General features: G+C 41.5%; 2 protein-coding genes across 7 annotated transcripts in view; one reads left to right on the top strand and one right to left on the bottom strand.

The window, feature by feature from the left end:
* Positions 1–269: 269 nt before the first annotated feature.
* Positions 270–7,260, bottom strand: fundc1 (FUN14 domain containing 1). 3 transcript variants are annotated; one of them, XM_045704540.2, is made up of 5 exons: positions 7,188–7,260; positions 2,394–2,553; positions 2,009–2,084; positions 1,618–1,746; positions 270–1,428 (listed from the first exon to the last, which is right to left on the bottom strand). In XM_045704540.2, the coding sequence occupies exons 1-5, from the start codon at positions 7,225–7,227 to the stop codon at positions 1,351–1,353; spliced, it is 483 nt and encodes a 160-aa protein (XP_045560496.1). In that variant the 5' UTR covers positions 7,228–7,260; the 3' UTR covers positions 270–1,350. The 3 variants fall into 3 exon arrangements, with proteins under 3 accessions (XP_045560496.1, XP_045560495.1, XP_014019943.1); XM_045704539.2 differs by lacking the exon at positions 7,188–7,260 and adding an exon at positions 3,066–3,532 and having other exon boundaries at positions 1,601–1,746; XM_014164468.3 differs by lacking the exon at positions 7,188–7,260 and adding an exon at positions 3,066–3,212.
* kdm6a (lysine (K)-specific demethylase 6A) overlaps positions 5,277–25,259 on the top strand; it is a 103,263-nt gene continuing 83,280 nt past the window's right edge. For all 4 annotated transcript variants that reach the window (XM_014164464.3, XM_014164463.3, XM_082967040.1 and 1 more), the window contains exons 1-5: positions 5,277–5,774; positions 5,908–5,971; positions 15,001–15,109; positions 16,468–16,517; positions 20,622–20,680. In XM_014164464.3, coding sequence (XP_014019939.2) covers positions 5,605–5,774; positions 5,908–5,971; positions 15,001–15,109; positions 16,468–16,517; positions 20,622–20,680 — 452 coding nt within the window. In that variant the 5' untranslated portion in view covers positions 5,277–5,604. The remainder of the gene's footprint in view (positions 5,775–5,907; positions 5,972–15,000; positions 15,110–16,467; positions 16,518–20,621; positions 20,681–25,259) is intronic.

The following is a 25,259-nucleotide window of genomic DNA, read 5'->3' as shown; positions in this document are numbered from 1 at the left end:
CAGTGCAGCGTCAGAATCTATTGTTGCAACATTTTAGCAACATTCTAAGAAAATTGTACTACCGCACAGAAACATTTCGCTACATTGTAACATTTTATGTATAATACACAAGCTAGACATAGTAATGATGACTAATTTGAAAGACGAAATCTGGCTGATTAAGGTAATTTAACTCAAATAGTTGGACAGGCAATTAACTGCACCTTAAATTCATAGCTGTAGGAAGGACAAAGACATCCTTTCATCTGAAATTAAAAAGAAAACCATGATTGCTGCATTGTCTTTTATTAAGGATATATACACAAAGTACAACAACACTGTCATTCAATAACAAAGGTAAATAGCTTTCCTGTGAAAGAGAAGAGGCTACACTACCTCTAAGCAAATATTGCACTGCTTGTAAAGACAAAATAATATATTGTCATAGTAATCCTAAATCACTCAATATAATGTGACTGAAGTATTAATTCATACAATGAAAATGACATGTCATAGTTTCCTGAGCAACATGATGCACTGCATGACTTGAGTATACTAGCGGTGTAGGACTATTGACAAAAATAACAATATAAACAAATGAACTGGAAAAGAACTGGACCCAAATGTAATTAATAAGGTCCAGAATTACAGCCCAATAAGGTGTGTACCTGTAACCAATGCAACAGTACACTGTACATATACTGTACATATTCCTCTACGGGATGCATGGAAGTCTGATGGACCACAAGGTCGATCTCAATAAATACAGCTTAGATTGCAGTGTGTGGCGTCTTCCTATCCGTTTTACATACATGTACATACATACTTTGATCTCCAGCACCCACTCAAAGCCATTGAATGAGTATGTTTCTATCTTTTCATATGATGAATACATGAATCCGAGCGGGACAGGACCACTAGATCCCATGTACAGGATCACAACACCTGTGTGCTCTAACAGAGTGTTGATTAACTGTTTTGTAGACCAGTATTTCCCACAAGACCCACTGACTCCTTTTAGGTCATGCCCGATTTTCTTGAATCAGAGCTAAAGCCTGACTAGAAACATGGTTTTGTTTATTCGGTGGAGCAGCAGAAAATCTTGGTTACAGTTTCAAGTAGCACTAAAACCATGCATTTAGCATTTACATGGTAGATACATGGGTAGGTATTGTGTAACTGTAGGTACACATTACAGAGTATTTACAACTGCACTACCCTTTTGTGGTTTGTGTAATTACACTTTGGCTCATTTTGATATATTGTGCTCTGCATCTGTTCTTGTTTTCTCCACCACCATTTTAGATGGGCGCGACAGACCAGACCTCTCAAAAAAAGCCTTAATAAACAGCAGGTCTCTATTTTTATATCTTAGGATGCCAGTCCAAGCAAGAAGCCTCCGAAGAATCCACTGGTGATGATTACGTTTGTCTTCACAAACTCTGTGGACTGCAAGAGAGAAAGACAAATAAATATGCAAATTTCATCAATTGAATTAGTAGTATGTACAAGTAAGCAGAGTCAATATTATGTTGATAGGTGTAGTTAAATTCACATTGCTTTGTCCCTTGTAGGATGAATAAAATACTGCATTATTAAATGTTAGACATGTTATGTTTACCAGCTACAGTGGGCTACCTGGTCAATAAGTGAGTTAAACTCTGGTACAGCCCTGTCGGCATTCTTCTTCAGGTGTCTCTTGGCTTTGTTGACATCCTTCTCCACTCTCTTCCAGTCCACCTGCACATAGCCACTGTGGTTGGCTATCTGGAGATTTGGAATAGAAAGTTTATATTTTCGGGACGACAAAGACCCAGAACAAAAACATAATGTACTGTAATCCATGACAATAAGTATTGTGGCTAATAATGATATTCAGACAGTCCTATGAAATGTGTTTATGAAACATTCAGATGTGCTATTCATTGATACATCCAAGTCTAAGCTCCTCTTTGCAGTGGGTGGCCAGCTGACAGAACTCATTTAGACTTTTATACTATAAATCAAAACCTTGTGGTGAGTTCCTTACCTGTAATAACAGGAATCCTCCACCCACAGCGGTGGCTGCAATCTTCCCCACCTTCTGGAAAATATATCCTGCACACCTGCCAGTGAGAGACAATGCAAAACTCAAATGACACCATATCCCCCATAAAGTGCTCTCTTTCCCGTGTCCAAGGGCATTGAAATATTTGATATTGATTTATACACTTTGTTCTGTTGGAATTTAGAATTCCCAAATCAAAGCTTTTGATTACAGAAGATCTTCTACAGAAGATGCCTTTGTATTTTGACCATACCATGCAGAAAGCACAGTAGCATTGAATAACATGTGTGAGAGAAATCACATGATATTAAAGAACAGTTCTGAAGATGCTTAGTATAATCAATAAACCCTGGCCTGCAGGACTTACCAGCCACTCACTCCCCCCAGTGCTATTTGTGTGGCCACCGAAAACTTCTCAGACATAGGACCCGAATTGTTCCCACCAAATAGGCGGCCCCACCATTGTTGACGTCTGGCATATTCTGTCAGGTAGATCCCCTCGCATGTGTCGTCTTCATTCTCTGGGTCTTGGGAGACAAACAAAGTAGAGCTTGATGTAGAAGGTTAGAATAATTAGCAGCTGTACAAGTATTTTTAGTCATCCTTATCAGAAATGTGGTTAATTTGACCATATGCCATTGCCAATTCTGTTTCGTTTTCGTAAGAGGCAGTCTACAAAAAAGTAGCCGAACGTAAATCATGTAGGAGGAAGAGAGGATAGAATCGGCCATTTCTAGACATATTTGGACATAAGAATCAATCCGCGTATGTGGGGAAATACAATTCTAAAATGTAAAATAGCACAGCGTTATTGTAGCCACTAGCCAATCATAATCATCTTCATAGAACCTATGACGTTGATACATGGAAACAACGAGGGAGTGCGATCAGAGAGACCGAGAGAATAGGTCAAACCGTTTTTTTGGGGGCGAGTACGTTTGGATATGATTTAATGCTCGATTAAGTACATTTAAGATGCAATCATTTGTCCAAATATCGAAACATAACGGTCGTTTTTGGTTTGAGTGCGGCCACTTACCCTCTTCACGATCCGCCATTTTGGAGTTCTCTGACTTGTATGTTGACAAACGCTGTCCCATGCATGATGGGATGGTCATGGGATACGTCGTTTGCATAGTTTGTCAGACAGTCAAACATTTGAATTTCATGCATTGATTATGAAAATATCATGCTTATTTAAAAAACCTTATTGGAAAGTCTCAATGCTGTTTATCATTCAATGCAGTTGTCATGAATTTAGGATTCCTTACAAAACAAAATGTACCTTTTTTTTTAATTTGTAACTTTTAACCAAAAATGTGCCCATTTGTATACAAATTGTACAACTGCACAGAGTGAAAGCTACTGCAGAATAGGCTACTTCAGTCTGCGATTGAGGAGCAGGTTCGGTTCCCTAGGTATAATAGCTGAGTGATGTCTGTAGCCTAAATTACTCTGATGAATGTTTTAATGTTTATTTGTATGTATTTCACATTTACAATCATCTAAGTCATTTCTGAATAATATAGCTTTTGGTACTATTGTATGGTATGTGGTATGTCTGTAGTATGCAACTGGGATTCTGGGAGATGTTTTAGGATGACACCTGAACTAATTCAACATCTCCAATACCTGAAAGCTCTTGACCCTTATGGAAAAACCACATGAATTTCACATGTGATCTTATGTGAAGTTAATGTGATAACATGTAAAGCAACATGTGATAACATTAAACTACACATGTGAAAATGTGATCACATGTTGTGATCAAAAACACATTTTCACAAGAGAAATTTCGCTTGAAATCATGTGATTTTCTGTAAGGGTGAGCTTCTATGTAACTAGGCCTATTCTATGACTGCATGGTCAGTTATTATTTCATTTTTATTAAAAGCCAAAATTCAGAGTCTGTGTTTCATCTCTTCAGCAGCCAAACAATTTAACTGACACATTTTATCAGACAAACTCCAAGTGCAAAAGTTCTCTGTGTTTCTACAGTATTTCTACAATGCTAAATTATGTAGAGTTTAATCTTGGGTAAAATAATAAGCAGATTTGGTAGGCTTATGAATATTGGGCTTGCTGCCTATGTGTTTGATAACCACTATGCTTAATTGAAACCAGAAGTTTGATTTGACCCCTTCCTTTGTCCCTCATACTTCACTGCTTCCTGTTCCAACACAGTGACAGGTGGCCATCTATCTCTGCCACCATGACAGTGACGACAGATTTACAGCCCAGCCAATCTGTGGCAGCAGAGGGGGGTTGTGGGTATTCCAATCAAACTGGAAAGTGACCTATGCTCTGAGATATCATGTCTGATTGACGAAGCCATATCTTCTGGAGGAGACAAGAACAACATCCAGCAGGATCAAGACTCCCCATATACCGGATCAAAGATCAGCTCTTCCTCCAATACCCAAACCTTCAGCTTATGCCATATGAGTTGAACATTGAAAACAGCCTGAACTCCCCAAGGCCTGTTGTGTTGTGATGGGCATGTTTTGTCAGCTCCCATATGAGTATTGCAGCATCAGGCCATTAGCATATGTCTAAAGATATCTTGCCTACAATGCCATTTTGCGAAGACATACTTGTCTATGCATAAACACTTTAGGTAACGGCTGGTGGGGAATGTTGTTGAGGAGAGGACAGTCTTGGGCTGATTATACAGCAGAGAGATTGCTTGCTGTCAGTTAAGGTAAACTAAAGTGAACCTATTAGCATCAAGCAGTCATAGTGAATAGGATAGGTATGTTTATAAAAATGTATATTACACTTTAATATAAGAGGTTTATACGTGAGTATAACACTTTTTAGTGTAAGTCTATATATTAGGGATCTGTTTTATATAAATATAGGAACAGAACCCATACATACAGTGATAATAGACACTGAGATACAACTATGACAGCCATACTAATAGTGAAGTATTACATGCTATAATTTTGTAAATCACTTATTACACTGTTATAACAAGCTGATAACTCAATCCCATCAAATAGTAACACTTTAGCTTGATCCTTGGCAACTGAATTTGCTGACCTGTACCCGCTCTCGTACTAGAAACACTCAGATACCTTAAGCAATAATATACTTCAAAGTACAGTTAAGTAATCATAATACAACATGGGAAACCAATCCAAAGAACCTGAGGAGATGCGTGAAGTTGATGGTTTGTTATAAAAGTGTGTCTGATCAAGTCACATGATTACACACAGATACATTCATTGGTTACGGAGAGGAGAGGGCGTTCTTACGGTGGCGGCGTGCGTTCGCCTGTGTGACAATTACAACAACTTTGAGCTGTTCTGTGGGGGGAAGTTTATGATATTACCAAATAACGCCATATCGTAAAATCCGGCATCAACTCTACTCCATGCATTAATTGGCAATTAAATACATGTAGTATTTTGTGTACAACCATGCGAGAAGAAGGCTTTTTTGGACGGGTCCTGTTTTTCTTGAGGATTTGGCAATCACTCGGCTAAGCTACGTTTTCAGTGCTGGATAAGGTGGTGTACTTTCGTTCTTATTATATTTTGTGGAGTTTGTCGCCGCTTCCCTGTTGCTTTTTCATGAAATCGTGCGGAGTGTCGCTCGACGTTGCTGCCTCTGCTACTGCTCGAAGTCTCGGCGCTGCTGGTGATGAGGAAAATAAAATGGCGGCGGGAAAAGCGAATGAAATAGAAGAGGACTTTCCGAAGCTAACATCGCAGGAGAGAGAAAGCTTGGTCAAAATTGACAGGTTCGCGAATTAACAATGTACTTATTTTGTATATGTTTTTCTGTGTTGAGTTTTCGTGCATTCAATTCTTAAAAAACGACGTATATATCCCCAAAGTAATACGGAACCGCCTGTGTTGTCCTATACTTTGCAGTTCACTGTTTGGATTTCAGAGGCTTCATGAAGATGGCGCCAGAACGAAGGCCTTACTGTTAAAGGTATGTCACAGATAGGACCAGTCTCCGCTAGCACTCTTGATCTCTGCATATCATCTGGAATAAGTGCCAGGGACCTCACAAAACCCTTCTTGAAAGCTGGATATTTACTAAACTGAACTAAAATCCCATTCCATTAGCAAGTGGCCAGGCGGATTTAGCAAGTGAGTGAAGATTACATCATGCCCTTTCCAGTCTGAATAGTTTTATGTTGACTATCACCAGTCATGCACTTATAGTATATCACAATAGCACAGACCTGGCTTCGGAATTACATGGTAGCAAGCCAGTTAATATTATTACCATAATTTATCTTGCTGGCTATGTTAATTCTTGGGGGGCATTGCTGGCCGGTGGCTGCACACTTTTGACAGCTGAACAAACAAGACTGGTTCTAACTGGAAGGCAATAAGTTGGTCAGGAAATCATCATTCGACTGTCCGTCCCAGTGCCACCAACTTCACTTGGTGCTGAAATAGTGGTCCTGGCAATTTGTAACATTATGCACGCGCAGAAATCAACGATGGACAGCTCGCGACAATGAACGTTTTCACGGCCCAAGTTAGGAGCGTCCTGTCCGGTGTAGCTGAATAGCCAGTGTATACTTAGTTAGCTGCTGTTAGCATACCGTACGTGTCCTGTCTCATATATTGCCAGGTCATTGGTGTCAGGTTTGCTCGAATGATATGTTGTTTTGTTAATTTAACGTAATAAGTCACTAGTAATAGCTGCGGATCAGCCCAAGATGGCGGGGTTGGTGGGAGAGGAGTTGGCTAACTAACGTTAGCTAGCTAGTCCATATAAAGCTAGCAAGCTACGTTATGTCTACTATATATATATATATATATATCTCAATGAAATGCCACCAAACTAAATTGAATATATTAGCATGATATTATTTAACTGCTAAGCATTGAAGCAAGATGAGTAACAAAAAAACGTTTTGTTTTTCGCTGCTGTTTTGATTATCCGTCGGTAGTTTGTGTAATGTAACGTTAACTAACGTTAGCCACCAGTGGTGGAAAAAGTACCAATTGTCATACTTGAGTAAAAGTAAAGATAACGTTAACTTAATAGAACATGACTCAAGTAAAAGTGAAAGTCACCCAGTAATATACTAAAGTTACTTGAGTAAAAGTATTTGGTTTAAAATATACTTAAGTATCAAAAGTAAATGTAATTGCTAAAATATAATTAAGTATCAAAAGTAAAAGTATACCTTTCAAATTCCTTACATTAGGCAAGCCAGACGGCACCATTTTTCTTTGTCTTTAGAGTAGCCAGGGACACACTTAGACACTCAGACATAATTTACAAATGAAGGATGTGTGTTTAGTGAGTCTGCCAGAGAGGCAATAGGGATGACCAGGGCTGTTCTCTTGATAAGGGTGTGAATTTGACAATTCCCCTGTCCTGCTAAGCATTCAAAATGTAACATACTTCTGGGTGTCAGGGAAAATGTATGGAATAGAAAGTAAATTATTTTCTTTAGGAATGTAGTAAAGGAATAGTAAAGTACAGATACCAACAAAACTACTTAAATAGTACTTCCAACTATTTTTACTGAAGTACTTTACACCACTGCTAGCCTCTGTAGGTATCTGGCTAAACAGGCTAGCTAAGGTTGTAGCTAGCTATGTCTCCAGTGTGTCATCAACATGTGCCTATCACCACAACCCCAAACAAAAGTAGTTTGCCGACCTTTAGTAATTTTTTACCCTTTTGATTCTCCGGTCTCCACCATATTATGTCATACATTTTAAGAAACAAATCCATGATTAGTTCTGCAGCAGACGAGTATTATGTCAGAGCTCGAGCTCTTATTGGTGGGACACTCAGGGGGCCAGCTAGCTCAGGCACCGACTATACACGCACTAAGCACTTTGTTTTGAAAAGTGGCATCTTTATATGAACAACTCTTTGCAGTCATTTTTTTGTGTGTTGGTGATAGATATATGAACATGTCCCATTCACATTGGAGCTTGCACCATCTTATAACTGCGAAAAGCTCAAATAATATCCAGTGTGGTCACAGATAGTCGGGGGGAGGGGAGGTTTGTGGACCACCGGTTTACCCCACATTACTATGTATAGACGCATGGCTGATGAAAGACACAGGCGTAGTAGGCCTGTTACTTTCTGGTGTACTTCTCCTTTTTGTGTATGTATTCTAAGTTTTTGTTTAGTAAATTAACCAAGTTGAAAACCATTAACCTAACTCTGTCATCTTCATAATGCAATGCTGGTACATTTATATTTATTTGACTGGTTAGGTGATGAGTCACTCTGAGACTTTGATGATTTGAATAATGTCTGATATAATGAGTAGAAATGTTGCTGATGCAGAGCAGAGAGAGCTGTGCTTCTGCTGCTGCTGAAACGAAAACATGTCACTTAAGGGGATCTGGACCACTGGGGATCCGGACCACTGGGGATCCAGCCAGCACGCCACGGAACCTTCCTCTTTTTTCCCTTTTTATTTAAACCCTCTCCTCTTGGCTTCGACACATGGCATGCTTTTAGCTGATAATTAAGGAGAGAAAACAGAGCGCTAGTGTTTGCTCTGGACCCGCTCCATAAAGAGAGGTAGAGAAGAAAAGGGTTGCCTTAAATTGGAAAGATTTGTTTGGTTACTGTACCGTACCATGTATGCACTAGTTCCTATTATAGAGAGGAACTTAATTTTTTTAGGTTCTTAATGCCAATGGATGGACTAGCAGAAAGGGTAAGCTTCATGTAGGCTGTCCTTTATTAGGGCATATTTGGGGAGGTGGTTGGAGGTACTGTAGTGCTCACGAAGCTCATCACTAAGCTAAGGACCCTGGGACTAAACACCTCCCTCTTCAACTGGATACTGGACTTCCTGACGGGCCGCCCCAGGTGGTAAGAGTAGGCAACAATACGTCTGCCACGCTGATCCTCTTTTTGTTTGTTACCTATGCAGTCACTTCGCCCCCACCTACATGTACAGATTACCTCAACTAGCCTGTACCCCTGCCCTGCACACTGACTCGATACCGGTGCCCCCTGTATATAGCCTCCTTATTGTTATTCTTATTGTGTTACTGTTTACTATTACTTTTTATTTTAGTCTACTTGGTAAATATTTTCTTGTTCTTGAACTGCAATGTTGGTTAAGGGCTTGTAAGTAAGCATTTCACGGTGAAGCCTACACTTGCTTATCCCATGTGTAACTGAGTTGTTGTTTTTGTCGCACTGCTTTGCTTTATCTTGGCCAGGTCGCAGTTGTAAATGAGAACTTGTTCTCAACTGGCCTACCTGGTGAAATAAATAAAATTAAAATAAAAGTATACACTTGTTGTATACGGCGCATGTGGCAAATAAAGTTTGATTTGATTCACTATTATTCTACAATGTAGAAAATAGTAAAAATAAAGAAAAACCTTTGAATGAGTAGGTGTGTCCAAACTTTTGACTGGTTGTGTGTGTGTATTTTTTTTCTTTCTTTGTCCTCTCTCTCCGAGGACTTAAGGCCAGTACGGTACAAGGCACCTCTGGCCCCTAAGCCCCCCCCAGGCCTTCTTTCAAACTACCTGTGAGATCTATTAACTGCTGTATTTACCTTTGAATAGTCTATTTCTATAAGAAAATTATGTCTAGCAAGCTATTCTTGTCTAGCTTTTACTGCATGGGACTCCAATATCTTAGGAGTGTTTTTTAAGGAGAGCCCAGCGTATTGCACAAGAGACAACCAACAATGCAGTTCAAGAAATAGAGTTAAGAAAATATTTACTAAGTTAAATGTTTTTTATTTTTTAAGTAACACAATAAAATGACAATAATGAGGCTATATACAGGGGGTACTGGTACCGAGTCAATGTGTGGGGGTACAGGTTAGTTGAGGTAATTTGTACATGTTGGTAGGTGTAAAGTGACTATGCATATATAATAAACAGCGAGTAGCAGCAGTGTAAAAACAAAGGGGGGTTGTCGTCAATGTAAATAGTCCAGGTGGCCATTTAATTAATTGTTAAGCAGTCTTATGGCTTGGGGGTAGAAGCTGATAAGGAGTCTTTTGGACCTAGACTTGACACAACGATACCGCTTGCCGTGCGGTAGCAGAGAGAACATTATATGACTTGGTCGACTGGAGACAATTTTTTTTGGACCTTCCTCTGACACCGCCGAGTATATAGGTCCTGGATGGCAGGAGGCTTGGCCCCAGTAATATGCTGCGCTGTATGCACTACCCCCTGTAGCACCTTACGGTCAGATGCAGAGCAGTTGCATCACCGCCTGGTATGGCAACCGGTCAGGATGCTCTCGATGGTGCAGCTGTAGAACTTTTTGAGGATCTGGCGACCCTTGACAAATATTTTCAGTCTCCCGAGGGGCAAAATGCGTTGTCGTGCCCTCTTCACGACTGTCTTGGTGTGTTTGGACAATGGGAGTTTGTTGGTGATGTGGACACCAAGGAACTTGAAACTCTGGATGAAATTTCAAAGGAGTTGATGGAGAGAGACTGTGAGGGAGTGCTCGCGCGTGCACAGATTTTTAAAGCAACAATATTCGAGTGACAGGCTTTTCTAAAACTGCAGTTGCAGTTAAAAAATATAATTCCTTAATTACAAAACAAGGTGACCCCCAAAAGCCAGATGGAGATGGGTAAATCAGACGCTTAGTCAGTCTTTATATTACTGTATCGTAGACTATGCTGCAGCAAATGCAGAACCTACCTGTCACAAGGAAAAGTGGCCATGATGAGATGCTAGGTCTACACATGCAGTGTGAATTGCGCTCCATTCTGAGATGGTCTCTTTGTCCCCACCCTGAGTGGTGATTCATCATGCGGAGGCCATAGAGAAGCCAGATTTAGACATTGCATGTAATTTAACAGTTCCATTTCACGCAATGCTGTTCATATAAATCATTTATTATAATTTACCGGTTTCTTGCTGTTATTTATCCCGGGAAAAGGGAGTCGTTTTGGGCGGTAAATCTCGGTAACCGGGTTCCCGGCATTCAACCTTAGTACTGTACTAACTCTCTTTGTTTGGACATTTGGCAGACATTTGAATACTAAACCTGGGTGTGTGTTTATTATTGGGCTTGAACAAAAGCCACCACATAGCTCTCCAGGACCAGGGTTGGCTGGGGGACCACTGTATTTAAAGCAGAGGTTGGAACCTAAATTATTTTCCAATTGTTTAGATCTTAACAGAAGCACTATTTATTTTGTTCCACTCCACTGTTCGGACCAGCAAAATAAAGTGCTGAACCGGTTCAAACCCCCAAAAATATAAAACTACTTTTTTTGTTCTTTCGGTTCATTTTTTAGCCTGTGAAATCCATCCATTTGATCCCCTGCTGATTTTGTACGTTTGCACACTTACAAAGGAATGATCAGTCTATGATTTTAATGGTAGGTTTATTTGAACAGTGAGAGACAGAATAACAACAAAAAAATCCAGAAAAACGCTTGTCAAAAATGTTATAAAATGATTTGCATTTTAATGAGGGAAATATTTTACCCCTCTGCAAAACATGACTTAGTACTTGGTGGCAAAACCCTTGTTGGCAATCACAGAGGTCAGACGTTTCTTGTAGTTGGCCACCAGGTTTGCACACATCTCAGGAGGGATTTTGTCCCATTCCTCTTTGCAGATCTTTTCCAAGTAATTAAGGTTTCGAGGCTGACGTTTGGCAACTCGAACCTTCAGCTACCTCCACAGATTTTCTATGGGATTAAGGTCTGGAGACTGGCTAGGCCACTCCAGGACCTTAATGTGCTTCTTCTTGAGCCACTCCTTTGTTGCCTTGGTCGTGTGTTTTGGGTCATTGTCATGCTGGAATACCCATCCACGACCCATTTTCAATGCCCTGGCTGAGGGAAGGATGTTCTCACCCAAGATTTGACGGCACATGGCCCCGTCCATCGTCCCTTTGATGCGGTGAAGTTGTCCTGTCCCCTTAGCAGGAAAAACACCCCAAAGCATAATGTTTCCACCTCCATGTTTGACGGTGGAGATGGTGTTCTTGGGGTCATAGGCAGCATTCCTCCTTCTCCAAACATGGCGAGTTGAGTTGATGCCAAAGAGCTCCATTTTGGTCTCATCTGACCACAACACTCACCAGTTGTCCTCTGAGTCATTCAGATGTTCATTGCCAAACTTCAGACGGGCATGTATATGTATTCTTGAGCAGGGGGACCTTGCGAGCGCTGCAGGATTTCAGTCCTTCACGGCGTAGTGTGTTACCAATTGTTTTCTTGGTGACTATGGTCCCAGCTGCCTTGAGATCATTGACAATATCCTCCTGTGTAGTTCTGGGCTGATTCATCACCGTTGTCATGATCATTGCAACCCCACGAGGGGAGATCTTGCATGGAGCCCCAGGCCGAGGGATATTGACAGTTCTTTTGTGTTTCTTCCATTTGCGAATAATCGCACCAAATGTTGTCACCTTCTCACCAAGCTGCTTGGCGATGGTCTTGTAGCCCATTCCAGCCTTGTGTAGGTCTACAATCTTGTCCCTGACATCCTTGGAGAGCTCTTTGGTCTTGGCCATGGTGGAGAGTTTGGAATCTGATTGATTGATTGCTTCTGTGGACAGGTGTCTTTAATACAGGTAACAAGCTGAGATTAGGAGCACTCCCTTTAAGAGTGTGCTCCTAATCTCAGCTCGTTACCTGTATAAAAGACACATGGGAGCCAGAAATCTTTCTGATTGAGAGGGGGTCAAATACTTATTTCCCTCATTAAAATGCAAATCAATTTATAACATTTTTGACATGCGTATTTCTGGATATTTTTGTTGTTATTCTGTCTCTCACTGTTCAAATAAACCTACCATTAATATTATAGACTGATCCTTTCTTTATCAGTGGGCAAACGTACAAAATCAGCAGGGGATCAAATACTGTTCCCCCCGTGTGTGTGTGTATTTATTTATTTATTTTACATTTAGCTAATTAAATTACTTCACCAATCAGTGCGGATAGAGTAGGCAACCTAGTTGTTTACATGCGTGATAGGCTTCACAAGTCTATGGCGCAAAATGTGACAAAAATGTTGCAGGTGGGAAGAGGGCGAGCGAGGGTTGAGGAAGAGGCTTGATGCGCTGGGCATCTTGTTCTGACAGGTTATCTGAATTAGGTCCACATAATTATACCAAGGAGGAGCAACTTCTGTGGAAGAACTTTGAATTTCCTTTGAGCTAGCTAGATAACAAACTTGTTGTAGTTAATAAATCCGAAGTGACATGTGACAACTAGGCCTACAGTATCATTAACTAGCATTGAATAAGTTCATTCTTCTCTAGCTAATTAAAAATCTCTCTCCCCGTCTTCTGAATCACATTAGTAACATTAGTACAGTAGCCTATGCTTGGGAGGGGCAGGTAGCCTAAACACTCACACACTTGCAAAGATGTTCAGCTTGCAGGCAGACACGTGGTTAAAAATAATCAGTGGTTTGCTGATGTCAACATTGTGAACAGAGTGCCCCATGGTGGGGTTATGGTATGGGCAGGCATAACGGGACAACGTACACGATTGCATTTTATCGATGGCAATTTGAATGCACAGAGATACCGTGACGAGATCCTGAGGCCCATTGTCGTGCCATTCATCCGCCGCCATCACTTCATGATAATGCACAGCACCATGTCGCAAGGATCTGTACACAATTCCTGGAAGCTGAAAATGTCCCAGTTCTTACTGACCAGACATGTCACCCCTTGTGCCTGTTTGGGATGCTCTGGATCAACGTTTATGACAGACGGCTCCAGTTTCCTCCAATATCCAGCAATTTCGCACAGCCATTGTGTGGGACAACAGGCCACAATCAACAGCCTGATCAACTCTATGCGAAGGAGATGTCTCACTGTATGAGGCAAATGGTGGTCACACCAGATACTGACTGGTTTTCTGATCCACGCCCCTACCTTTTTATTAAGGTATCTGTGACCAATAGATGCATATCTGTATTCCCAGTCATGTGAAATCCATAGATGATGGCCTAATGAATTTATTTTATTTGACTGATTTCCGACTGATTTCCTATGAACTGTAACTCAGTAAAATCTTAGAAATTGTTGCATATTTATATTTTTGTTCAGTGTAAAAGAATTGAAGCCCGCACATTCATAAGCTCCACCACGTACCTTTTATTAATAAACAAACGTTTCCATCCTGCTAGGATCTTTCAATACAGTACCTGCTCTGCAGTGTCAGTGGACGCTGGACATGTTGGGTCAAATGAGGAGCACATAAACACAGCTTTACCCTAGGTTCCTGGAATACAATGGCTCCTGCACTGGGATAACAAATCTAATGAATGCAAATGTCGTTTTCATATCAAGTTGGAGTATTTGAATGATTTGAAATGGCTCAAGCAGACTGCTCTCTTTCTATGACATGCTATGGGGTGAGTGGCGAGGCTATGTCCTGGTGATGATGATAAGCTTGTGTTGCGCGTCCTTCCTATTCACCCAGTGAGGCTCCAGCCTCTAGCACACTGGCCGTTTTCTAGGAGCTACTCTCTCATTTGGCACTCACACACACACACACAAACACACACACTCACTTCCCTCTTTGATTTTCTGTGGTTCTAACTATCTGGAAGATTGGTGTGGCCGCTATTTAAGTCTTTCCCGGGTATAACCCACAGATTTGGCATGGGAGCTGGCCTGGAACCATGCAAAATGACTTGGAAAGACCTTGCATTGCCCTCTCCCACTGAAAAGACATCCGTTGGCTCTGTATGTCTGGGTCATCCTCTGCCATAAACCTGTATCTATTCTATGAGAGGATAAGTGATATGGTTCAGTGATATTCAAGCTAGGCGAGGGACTTGCGTGTTGCTCTTTGTAAATTATTAGATGGCTGTTATTGTTTTGAAGTTCCTCTTGCAATCAACACTATTTCTTGGCATTACACAGAATTTTTAGATTTAGGCCTAGATTTAGGTGTGGATTTCTGAAAGTTGTGGACCTTCCTTAGGCCACTGTCTAATAGGCTAAGGGGTGTTGAAATGATTCAAATGTAACCTTCTTCTCCCATCTCTCTCCAGGCTGTAAGCTGCTATGATTCTGTCATCCTGAAGGCAGAAGGGAAGGTAGAGCCAGAGATGTTCTGCCAGCTGGGCCACTTCAACCTCCTCCTGGAGGACTATCCAAAAGGTGAACATGCGTGTACACACACCACACACACCACACACACACACACACACACACACACACACACACACACACACACACAGGGTCCACACCAGACATTTGAGTTGATTGACAGATCACATCCTGAATTTAAGCTGTACCAATTTGCTGTAAATGTCTGAATTGCAGCTGACATTCAGCAAATCAATTTAGGCTACTGCAGCCCTTTTAGTTTTGTCCTTATTGTAACAGCAATGCTTTTGTAATTGTATGTTTGGCAGAATGTAGTATTTTGACATTGGGATTTAAAGCAGCAGCAGCTGCCAGCCAGACTACACGCCTTTGGTCTTAATCTCCACAAACCATGTACAAAAAGACTGGGAAATGTATATACTAGACTGTCATGTTTGCATGTGGAGTAGGGATGTAAGAAATGTAAAAAATGTTCTTAACGTTTAAACAGCCATTTACTTATTGGTTTTCTGGTTAAAACGATAAGAAGAATCCATAAAATTCCACGTGAATTCACAGTGCATCTGCACTGCTGCCAGCAACGGTTTAGGTCTCACGGTGTGTCCCTTTCAGATGGTTAAGCATTGCACATGTACTACCTACTACATGTATTTACTGTACCTCACTTCCACATCTCAAAGTTTGCATTTCCTTCTCATTTAACTTCTCAAAGTATTGCCATACAGGACTTTGCTGCTGTTGCTTGCCTGCCTTTGCCATTTTTCCAACTTTTAAAGACAATGACGTAGTGGTGGAGAGTCGACTCCAAAATAATTGATTCCTCCACTCCTGGCACGTCGACTCCCAGTGTTGACTCCAGGCCTTCATAGCCTATCGTCTAGTTAGGTTATAACACAGGACAAATGTTTTGTGACCAGTGCACTGTGATTTTAATTTTGTGAAAAAACAAACATTTTTTTTTCTTCAGTTATGGATTTTTCTTAACGTTAAAGATCCCAATTTCGTTTAAATGTTCACACCCCTATTGTGGAGTGGTCTGCTCTCTCTGTTGTCACACTTGATTTTCTGAGCATTCTCTCCTCTGCCGTTATGCAATTCCACTGCCATTGTCTGTAGATTGCTCTAGGCTTTCTATGACTAAAAGTCTGACGGAGTTGCCTGAAGATGTCTCCCTAGTATCCTTAACATTTTCTTTTGTGTGTTTTCTGGAATGCGTGCATATTGGGAGTGTTAACTTCAAATAACGGTTTCTTTTAATGCCCTGGGCAGAAATTCAGTCCAATATTCCTTGAGGTAGTGGCACCACAATATTGAATGGAAAGAATCTGTGTTATGGAGATGGTGAAATGTAAACTTATTGTAACCCCATTGTATTTGTCTTCAGTAACTGTTCTCTTTCTCTCTCTCAGCATTATCTGCATATCAGAGATACTACAGTTTACAGTCGGACTACTGGAAGGTGAGTGGCTACTTTAACAGCATGTATCCAAGTAGGTCTAGCTGTTGACTGCTGATGACCCCTGGTTTTCTTGGCATAAAACAACTGTGATGATAATAAAGAATGGAGTTATGGAGTTAGACAAGGGCAGCTGTTCTCCAGTAGCTGGGTCACCTCATAGGTCAAACTTGGTGAAACAATTTGACCTAGCCAGGCCATCACCAGCTCTCTGGTGGTGTAGCTTCTCGGTGTTCCCAGTGTGGGTGGATAAGAGATGGATGGATGTTAAAGTTTCAGTCTGCAGTGGTGCCCATTGGAGGTTGAAATGATGTGTTGGGGGGTGTGACAGTGATGGGGGCAGATGGTGTTGGCTTTCACTGCTGCAGAGCTGGGAGAGAGTTGGAGGATCTATCCTGGGCTGGGGCTAGGGAGCTGGGACAGGGACTGTCTGGGAGAGAGGGCTGGGGCTAGGGAGCTGGGACAGGGGCTGCCTGGGAGAGAGGGCTGGGGCTGCCTGGGAGAGAGGGCTAGGGAGCTGGGACAGGGGCTGCCTGGGAGAGAGGGCTAGGGAGCTGGGACAGGGGCTGCCTGGGAGAGAGGGCTGGGGCTAGGGAGCTGGGACAGGGGCTGCCTGGGAGAGAGGGCTGGGGCTGCCTGGGAGAGAGGGCTAGGGAGCTGGGACAGGGGCTGCCTGGGAGAGAGGGCTGGGGCTAGGGAGCTGGGACAGGGAGACGGGGCTTGGGCTTGAGACCAGCGTAAGAAAGGGCTGAAACCGGAGCAGGATGGCAGGTTGAACTAAGAGGGAGAGCAGTCTGGAAGAAATGGTTCAAACGTTGACTGAACTTATGGGATAGATACAGTACAGTTGAAGTTGGAAGTTTACATACACCTTAGCCAAATAAATTTATCCTTAGTTTTTCACAATTCCTGACATTTAATCCTAGTAAAAATTCCCTGTCTTAGGTTAGTTAGTATCACCACTTTTATTTTAAGAATATGAAATGTCACAATAATAGTAGAGCATGATTTATTTCAGCTTTTATTTTTTTCATCAGAAACATCCTTACTCTGACTTATGCTTCCTCTCTGTTTCTCACCTCAGATTGTCTCACCCTTAAGTCTAGAAAGTAGAGGTCGGCCGATTATGATTTTTCAACGCCGATACCGATTATTGGAGGACCAAAAAAGCAGATACCGATTAATCGGCCATTTTTATTTATTTATTTATTTGCAATAATGACAATTACAACAATACTGAATGAACACTTATTTTAACTTAATATAATACATCAATAAAATCAATTTAGCCTCAAATAAATAATGAAACATGTTCAATTTGGTTTAAATAATGCAAACCAAAGTGTTGGAGAAGAAAGTAAAAGTGCAATATGTGCCATGTAAGATGGCTAACTTTTAAGTTCCTTGCTCAGAACATGGGAACATATGAAAGCTGGTGGTTCTTTTTAACATGAGTCTTCAATATTCCTTCTTATAGGCACTTTAGTATTGCCAGTGTAACAGTATAGCTTCCGTCCCTCTCCTCGCTCCTACCTGGTCTCAAACCAGGAACACATCGACAACAGTCACCCTCGAAGCAGCGTTACCCATGCAGAGCAAGTGGAACAACTACTCCAAGTCTCAGAGCGAGTGACGTTTGAAACGCTATTAGCGCGCACCCTGCTAACTAGCTAGCCATTTCACATCGGTTACACCAGCCTAATCTTGGGAGTTGATAGGCTTGAAGGGGTGGGTATAATTTGTGGAACGTTCCAACAGGAATCTGTTCAAAAAAACGTAAAGTAAAAGGTTGCCAACCAACAACGCATACAAAGTAGCAACGCATACAAACCTAGCTAACTAGCTGCCGAATAGGCATCAACTCACCACGTAGCTTATTCACCGGAGTGAGGACAGACATTTTTAGGAATAAACGTGACGAGTGAAAAACGCAATGAAATAGACCACTCCCTACCCGGTATCTTATTCTACCGCTATACAACTTTGTATGCGTTGTTTTTTGGCAACCTTGTTATTTACGAAGTTTTTGGAAAAGATTCCTGTTGGAACGTTCCACAAATTATACCCACCCGGCTTGAAGTCATAAACAGCTCAATGCTTGAAGCACAGCGAAAAGCTGCCGGCAAAACGCACGAAAGTGCTGTTTGAATGAATGCTTACGAGACTGCTGCTGCCTACCACCGCTCAGTCAGACTGCTCTATCAAATATCAAATCATAGACTTAATTATAATATCATAAACACACAGAAATAGGAGCCTTAGGTCATTAATATGGTAGAATCCGGAAACTATCATTTCGAAAACAAACGTTTTTTTCTGTCAGTGAAATACGGAACCGTTCCGTATTTTATCTAACGGGTGGCATCCCTAAGTCTAAATATTCCTGTTACATTGCACAACCTTCAATGTTATGTCATAATTACCTAAAATTATGGCAAATTATTTCGCAACGAGCCAGGCGGCCCAAACTGTTGCATATACCCTGGCTCTGCGTGCAATGAACGCTAGAGATGTGACACAATTTCATGTTAGCAGGCAATATTAACTAAATATGCAGGTTTAAAAATATATACTTGTGTATTGATTTTAAAGAAAGGCATTGATGTTTATGGTTAGGTACATTGGTGCAACGACTGCTTTTTTCGCAAATGCGCTTGCTATAAGAGGTTCAATCAACACCCGTTTGTCGAAGTAGGCTGATTCAATGAGAAATTAACAGGCACCGCATCGATTATATGCAACGCAGGACACGCTAGATAAACTAGTAATATCATCAACCATGTGTAGTTGACTAGTGATTATGTTAAGATTGATCGTTTTTTATAAGTTAAGTTTAATGCTAGCTAGCAACTTACCTTGGCTTCTTGCTGCCCTCGCGTAACAGGTAGTCAGCCTGCCATGCAGGCTCCACGTGGAGTGCAATGTAAGGCAGGTGGTTAGAGTGTTGGGCTAGTAACCGAAGGTTGCAAAAACAAATCCCCCCCCTGAGCAAGGCAGTTAACCCCTGTTCCTAGGCCGTCATTGAAAATAAGAATGTGTTTTTTTATTTAACTAGACAAGTCAGATTAAGGTGTAAAAAAAAAATACAAAAAATCGGTGGCCAAAATACCGATTACCGATTGTTATGAAAACTTGAAATCGGCTCTAATTAATCGGCCATTCCGATTAATCGGTCGACCTCTACTAGAAAGAGCTGAGAATAGCTGTGTTTTAGAAAACTGGGTTCTAAAACCCAGCTATTCTCAGCTTTTTCTAGACTTAACACTTTTGAGGGCTGGTGGAAGCAGTATTAGTTCGTTCCTTCCCTCCTGTCCTGCTCTCTCCTCAGTCCAAGCTTCGTGGATGGTGCAGTTAGACTTCTGATCCTCTCATGTTTTGGTAGTGAAGCGCTCTGAATGGCATTGTTATGTACAATATTTACCTCTGATTGGTATTGAATGTGCAATTAGTTTTCCACTTGATTTGTGTGTTTGTCTGAGTAGGAGGTGATGTGGTTAGAGATTTAACACCTCTACCGGTTTCAGTTCTGACTATTACTACAGTTTGTTATATGAAACTGGGCCACAACAGTTACCCCTGAAAGGTGAATTTCAGACTCTTTTGAAATGAACTGAAGTATGTATTTGGGCCTCTACTCTACCAGTTACCCTATGGACATACAGCAGAGTGCACTTTAATCCTTTTAGGGATGAGGGGGCTACTGTTTCTGTCTCCGTTAACTAAACCATATCTGGTGCAGTAATTTAGTGACAGTGTTGAGATGTGTAGGTTTGTTTCACCAGCTACGTTTCTCTACCTGAGCAGCTCTGACTGGAGAAGCAGATTAACCCCCGCAGACTCCCCACAGGGAACTGGCACAGGGAGATGTTTATGTGTTAGCCATTGACCTTTGAGCCTCTGATACTTTCCAGTGAGATTGCTCAACCAGGACTTAATGTTATTAGGGATCTGGTTGGTTTCATGGCCTGTGTTGTTTAAACTTGAGTGAGTAATCAGTGTTGTTCAGTCACGACATCTTTAAAAAACCAAACCAAAACATTGATGTTTGAGAAATAAGTGCTCTGGTGCTGTTTCTGACACTCATTGTTTTCTCCCCCTCTCTTTCAGAATGCTGCCTTTTTATATGGCCTTGGTATGGTTTACTTCCATTACAACGCATTTCAGTGGTAAGTAGCTGCACATCCTGAGTATTTTCCATTGCACTCTTGTGCGTTTTATTGGCTAGAGACCTGAGACCTATATTTGCTTTACTATTTCAGCATTTAATGGCCTCATGGGCTTTGAAATGAGTCCTGAAATTGTGTGTAGTAATACAATACAATACATTTGTCTAGCTATTGTATGTTCCTTACTGTGTGTTTGCATTTAACCCTTACCTGACTTTTGGGAGTCACAGTTGAGGAATAGGCTACCTGTTATCTTGTCGTAATTACTGTGTCAGTCATGCATTCAGCCTACCAGTGCTGTCATGGCTTTATATGACGTTTTGTTTTTTGAAGAATGTTGCCATTTACTGCTTCTGCCACTTTTAGGCCAAATATAGCCTAGAACACTGCTTACAGCAAATATAGCCTAGAACACTGCTGACAGCAAATATAGAATGGGCCACCTTTGAAAATGTTATAGGCAAAGAGACTAGAGCCTGTTGGTGCTTCAGGGGATTTGGGATGAAGAACTTTGGTGACAGTTCAGGGAAAGGAAATCCTTCACTGTATACAGTCGTGGCCAAAAGGTTTGAGAATGACGCAAATATTAATTTTCACAAAGTCTGCTGCCTCAGTTTGTATGATGGCAATTTGCATATACTCCAGAATGTTATGAAGAGTGACCAGATGAATTGCAAAGTCCCTCTTTGCCATGCAAATGAACTGAATCCCCCAAAAACATTCCCACTGCATTTCAGCCCTGCCACAAAAGGACCAGCTGACATCATGTCAGTGATTCTCTCGTTAACACAGGTGGGAGTGTTGACGAGGACAAGGCTGGAGATCAATCTGTCGTGCTGATTGAGTTCGAATAACAGACTGGAAGCTTCAAAGGGAGGGTGGTGCTTGGAATCATTGTTCTTCCTTTGTCAACCATGGTTACCTGCAAAGGAAACGGGTACCATAATCATTGCTTTGCACAAAATGGCTTCACAGGCAAGGATATTGCTGCCAGTAAGATTGCACCTTGTCCGGAGAAGACAAGGTGAGCGCTACCATCAGTCCTGTGTCATGCCAACAGTAAAGCATCCTGAGACCATTCATGTGTGGGGTTGCTTCTCTGTCAAGGGAGTGGGCTCACTCACAATTTTGCCTAAGAACACAGCCATGAATAAAGAATGGTACCAACACATCCTCCGAGAGCAACTTCTCCCAACCATCCAGGAACAGTTTGGTGAAGAAAAATGCCTTTTCCAGCATGATGGAGCACCTTGCCATAAGGCAAAAGTGATAACTAAGTGGCTCGGGGAACAAAACATCAATATTTTAGGTCCATGGCCAGGAAACTCCCCAGACCTTAATCCCATTGAGAACTTGTGGTCAATCCTCAAGAGGAGGGTGGACAAACAAAAACCCACAAATTCTGACAAACTCTAAGCATTGATTATGCAAGAATGGGCTGCCATCAGTCAGGATGTGGCCCAGAAGTTAATTGACAGCATGCCAGGGCGGATTGCAGAGGTCTTGAAAAAGAAGGCTCAACACTGCAGATATTGACTCTTTCCATCAACTTCATGTAATTGTCAATAAAAGCCGTTGATACTTATGAAATGCTTGTAATTATACTTCAGTGTTCCATAGTAACATCTGACAGAAATATCTAAAGACACTGAAACAACAAACTTTGTGGAAATTAATATTTGTGTCATTCTCAAAACTTTTTGCCACGACTGTACATGCTCAAGTTATGGTCATGAAAAGGTTAAAGTGGGGAGAGGAAGAGGATGTAGTGTGATATGTTGGGGTCATAGTGTGTGTGTGGGGGTGTATTTCTCTGCAAACGAACACACTGACATGCACACACACTCAGTCTTGACAGGGATGGCTTGGTTTTGTGCTGTCGATGCGCGCACACACTGCAGTGGGTGCTCTGTGTGTGTAATCCAGTTCACAGTCGTCGTTGTCTCCCACTGCTAAAGCTGGTATTTAACCCCCTAAAGTCGATTTGAATTTAAGTTTCATAACAAAACATTTTTTAAGCTAAGCTAGAGGATTGGGTGCGTCTCAATCTGCCAGTGTCGCACTTTGCATCTGCGGGTGAAAGGTCTTCTCACGAAAACGTCTGTAGCGTTCGAATGGTTTGACCTACGATCAACCACTCTATGGAACGGGGAGATTCTCACGAACATGATGGTGTTCTCCGTTTTGTTCTATTGCGCCCAGAAGTCACAGGACTTGTCTGAAGGTAACCAGTACCGGTAAAAAAAATTATGGAAGTATGAATGTAGTTTTGTGCCTTCCCCCCAAAAAAGAGGTTAAATGTTTGGGGGGGGAAAGTGTGTACAGTACAGTACGTACGTACAGTACATTCGGAAAGTATTCAAACCCCTTGAATATTTCCACATTTTGTTACATTACATCCTTATTCTTAAATTGATTAAATAAAAAATGTTCCTCATCAATCTACACGCAAAACCCCATAATGACAAAGTGAAAACATGTTTTTAGAAATTGTAAAAATAAAAAGATTTCCTTATTTACATAAGTATTTTCAGACCCTTTGCTATGAAACTCGAAGTTGAGCTCAGGTGCATCCTGTTTCCATTGATCATCCTTGAGATGTTTCTATAACTTGGAGTCCACCTGTAGTAAATTCAATTGATTGGACATGATTTGGAAAGGTACACACATTGTCACACATTGTCAATAAGGTCCCACAGTTGTCAGCAAAAACCAAGTCATGAGGTTGAAGGAATTATCCGTAAAGCTCTGAGACAGGATTGTGTCGAGGCACAGATCTGGGGAAGGGTACCCAAACATTTCTGCAGCATTGAAGTTCCCCAAGAACACAGTGGCCTCCATCATTCTTAAATGGAAGAAGTTTGGCACCACTTAGACTCTTCTTAGAGCTGGCCGCCCAGCCAAACTGTGTAATCGGGGGAGAAGGGCCTTGGTTAGGGAGGTGACCAAGAACCTGATGGTCACTCTGACAGAGCTCCAGAGTTCCTCTGTGGAGATGGGAGAACCTTCCAAAAGGACAACCATCTCTGCAGCACTCCACCAATCAGGCCTTTATGGTAGAGTGGCCAGACAGAAGCCACTCCTCAGTAAAAGGCACATGACAGCCGCTTGGAGTTTGTCAAAGGGCACCTGAAGACTCTCATGAGAAACGAGATTCTCTGGTCTGATGAAAGCAAGATTGAACTCATTGGCCTGAATGCCAAGCGTCACGTCTGGAGGACACCTGACACCAACCTACGGTGAAACGTGGTGGCAGCATAATGGTTTGGGGATGTTTTTCAGCGGCAGGAACTGGGAGACTAGTCAGAAGTGAGGGAAAGATGAAGGGAGCAAAGTACAGAGAGATCCTTGATGAAAACCTGCTCTAGAGCGCTCAGGACCTCTAGACATGGGTGAAGGTTCACCTTCCAACAGTACAACGACCTTAAGCACATAGCCAAGACAACGCAGGAGTGGCTTCGGGACCAGTCTATGAATGTCCTTGAGTGGCAAAGCCAGAGCCCGGACATTTCTGGAGATAACTGAAAATAGCTGTGCAGTTACAGTCCCCATCCAACCTGACAGAGCTTGAGAGGATCTGCAGAGAAGAATGGAAGAAAGTCCCCAAATACAGGTGTGCCAAGCTTGTAGCGTTATATCCAAGAAGACTCAAGGCTGTAGTTGCTGCCAAAGGTGCGTCGACAAAGTACTAAGTAAAGGGTCTGAATACTTATGTAAATGTGATATTTCAGTTGTTTGTTTTTAATAAATTTGCCAAAATGTCCAAAAAACTGTTTTTGCTTTGTCATTATGTGGTATTGTGTGTAGATTGATGAGGGGGAAAAACATTTAATCAATTTTAGAAGAAGGCTGTAACGTAACAAAATGTGGGAAAAGTCAAGGGGTCTGAATACTTTCCGAGTGCACTCTCTCTCTCTGTGTGTGCATACATATACACACTCTATTGGTCAAAAGTTTCGACACAGCTACCTAAGGGTTCTTCTTTATTTTTACTATTTTGTACATTGTAGAATAATTGTGAAGATATCAACACTATGAAATAACACAAATGCTATCATGTAGTAACCAAAAAAGTGTCAAACAAATCAAAATGTGTTTTTTATATTTGAGCTTCTTCAAATAGCCACCCTTTGCCTTGATGACAGCTTTGCACACTCTTGGCATTTTCTCAACCAGCTTCTCCTGGATGCTTTTCCAACAGTCTTGAAGGAGTTAAAGAAATGCACATGCAGAGATCATCCGTTTACCCACACCACATCTCACAAAGACACAGCGGTTGGAACCAAAAATCTCCAATTTGTACTCTAGACCAAAGGACAGATTTCCACTGTTCTAATGTCCATTTCTTGTGTTTCTTGGCCCAAGCAAGTCTCTTCTTCTTATTGGTGTCTTTTAGTAGTGATTTCGTTGCAGTAACTCAACCATGAAGAACTGATTCACACAGTCTCCTCTGAACAGTTGATGTTGAGATGTCTGTTACTTGAACTCTGTGTAGCATTCATTTGGACTGTAATTTCTGAGGCTGTTAACTCTAATGAACTTATCCTCTGTAGCAGAGGTAACTTTGGGTCTTCCTTTA

The sequence above is a fragment of the Salmo salar genome, chromosome 21, assembly GCF_965601325.2.
Source record: "Salmo salar chromosome 21, fSalSal1, whole genome shotgun sequence".
Taxonomy (NCBI): Eukaryota; Metazoa; Chordata; class Actinopteri; order Salmoniformes; family Salmonidae; genus Salmo; species Salmo salar.
Note: the sequence above shows the minus strand (reverse complement) of the source record. Positions and strands in the feature narration are given on the sequence as shown.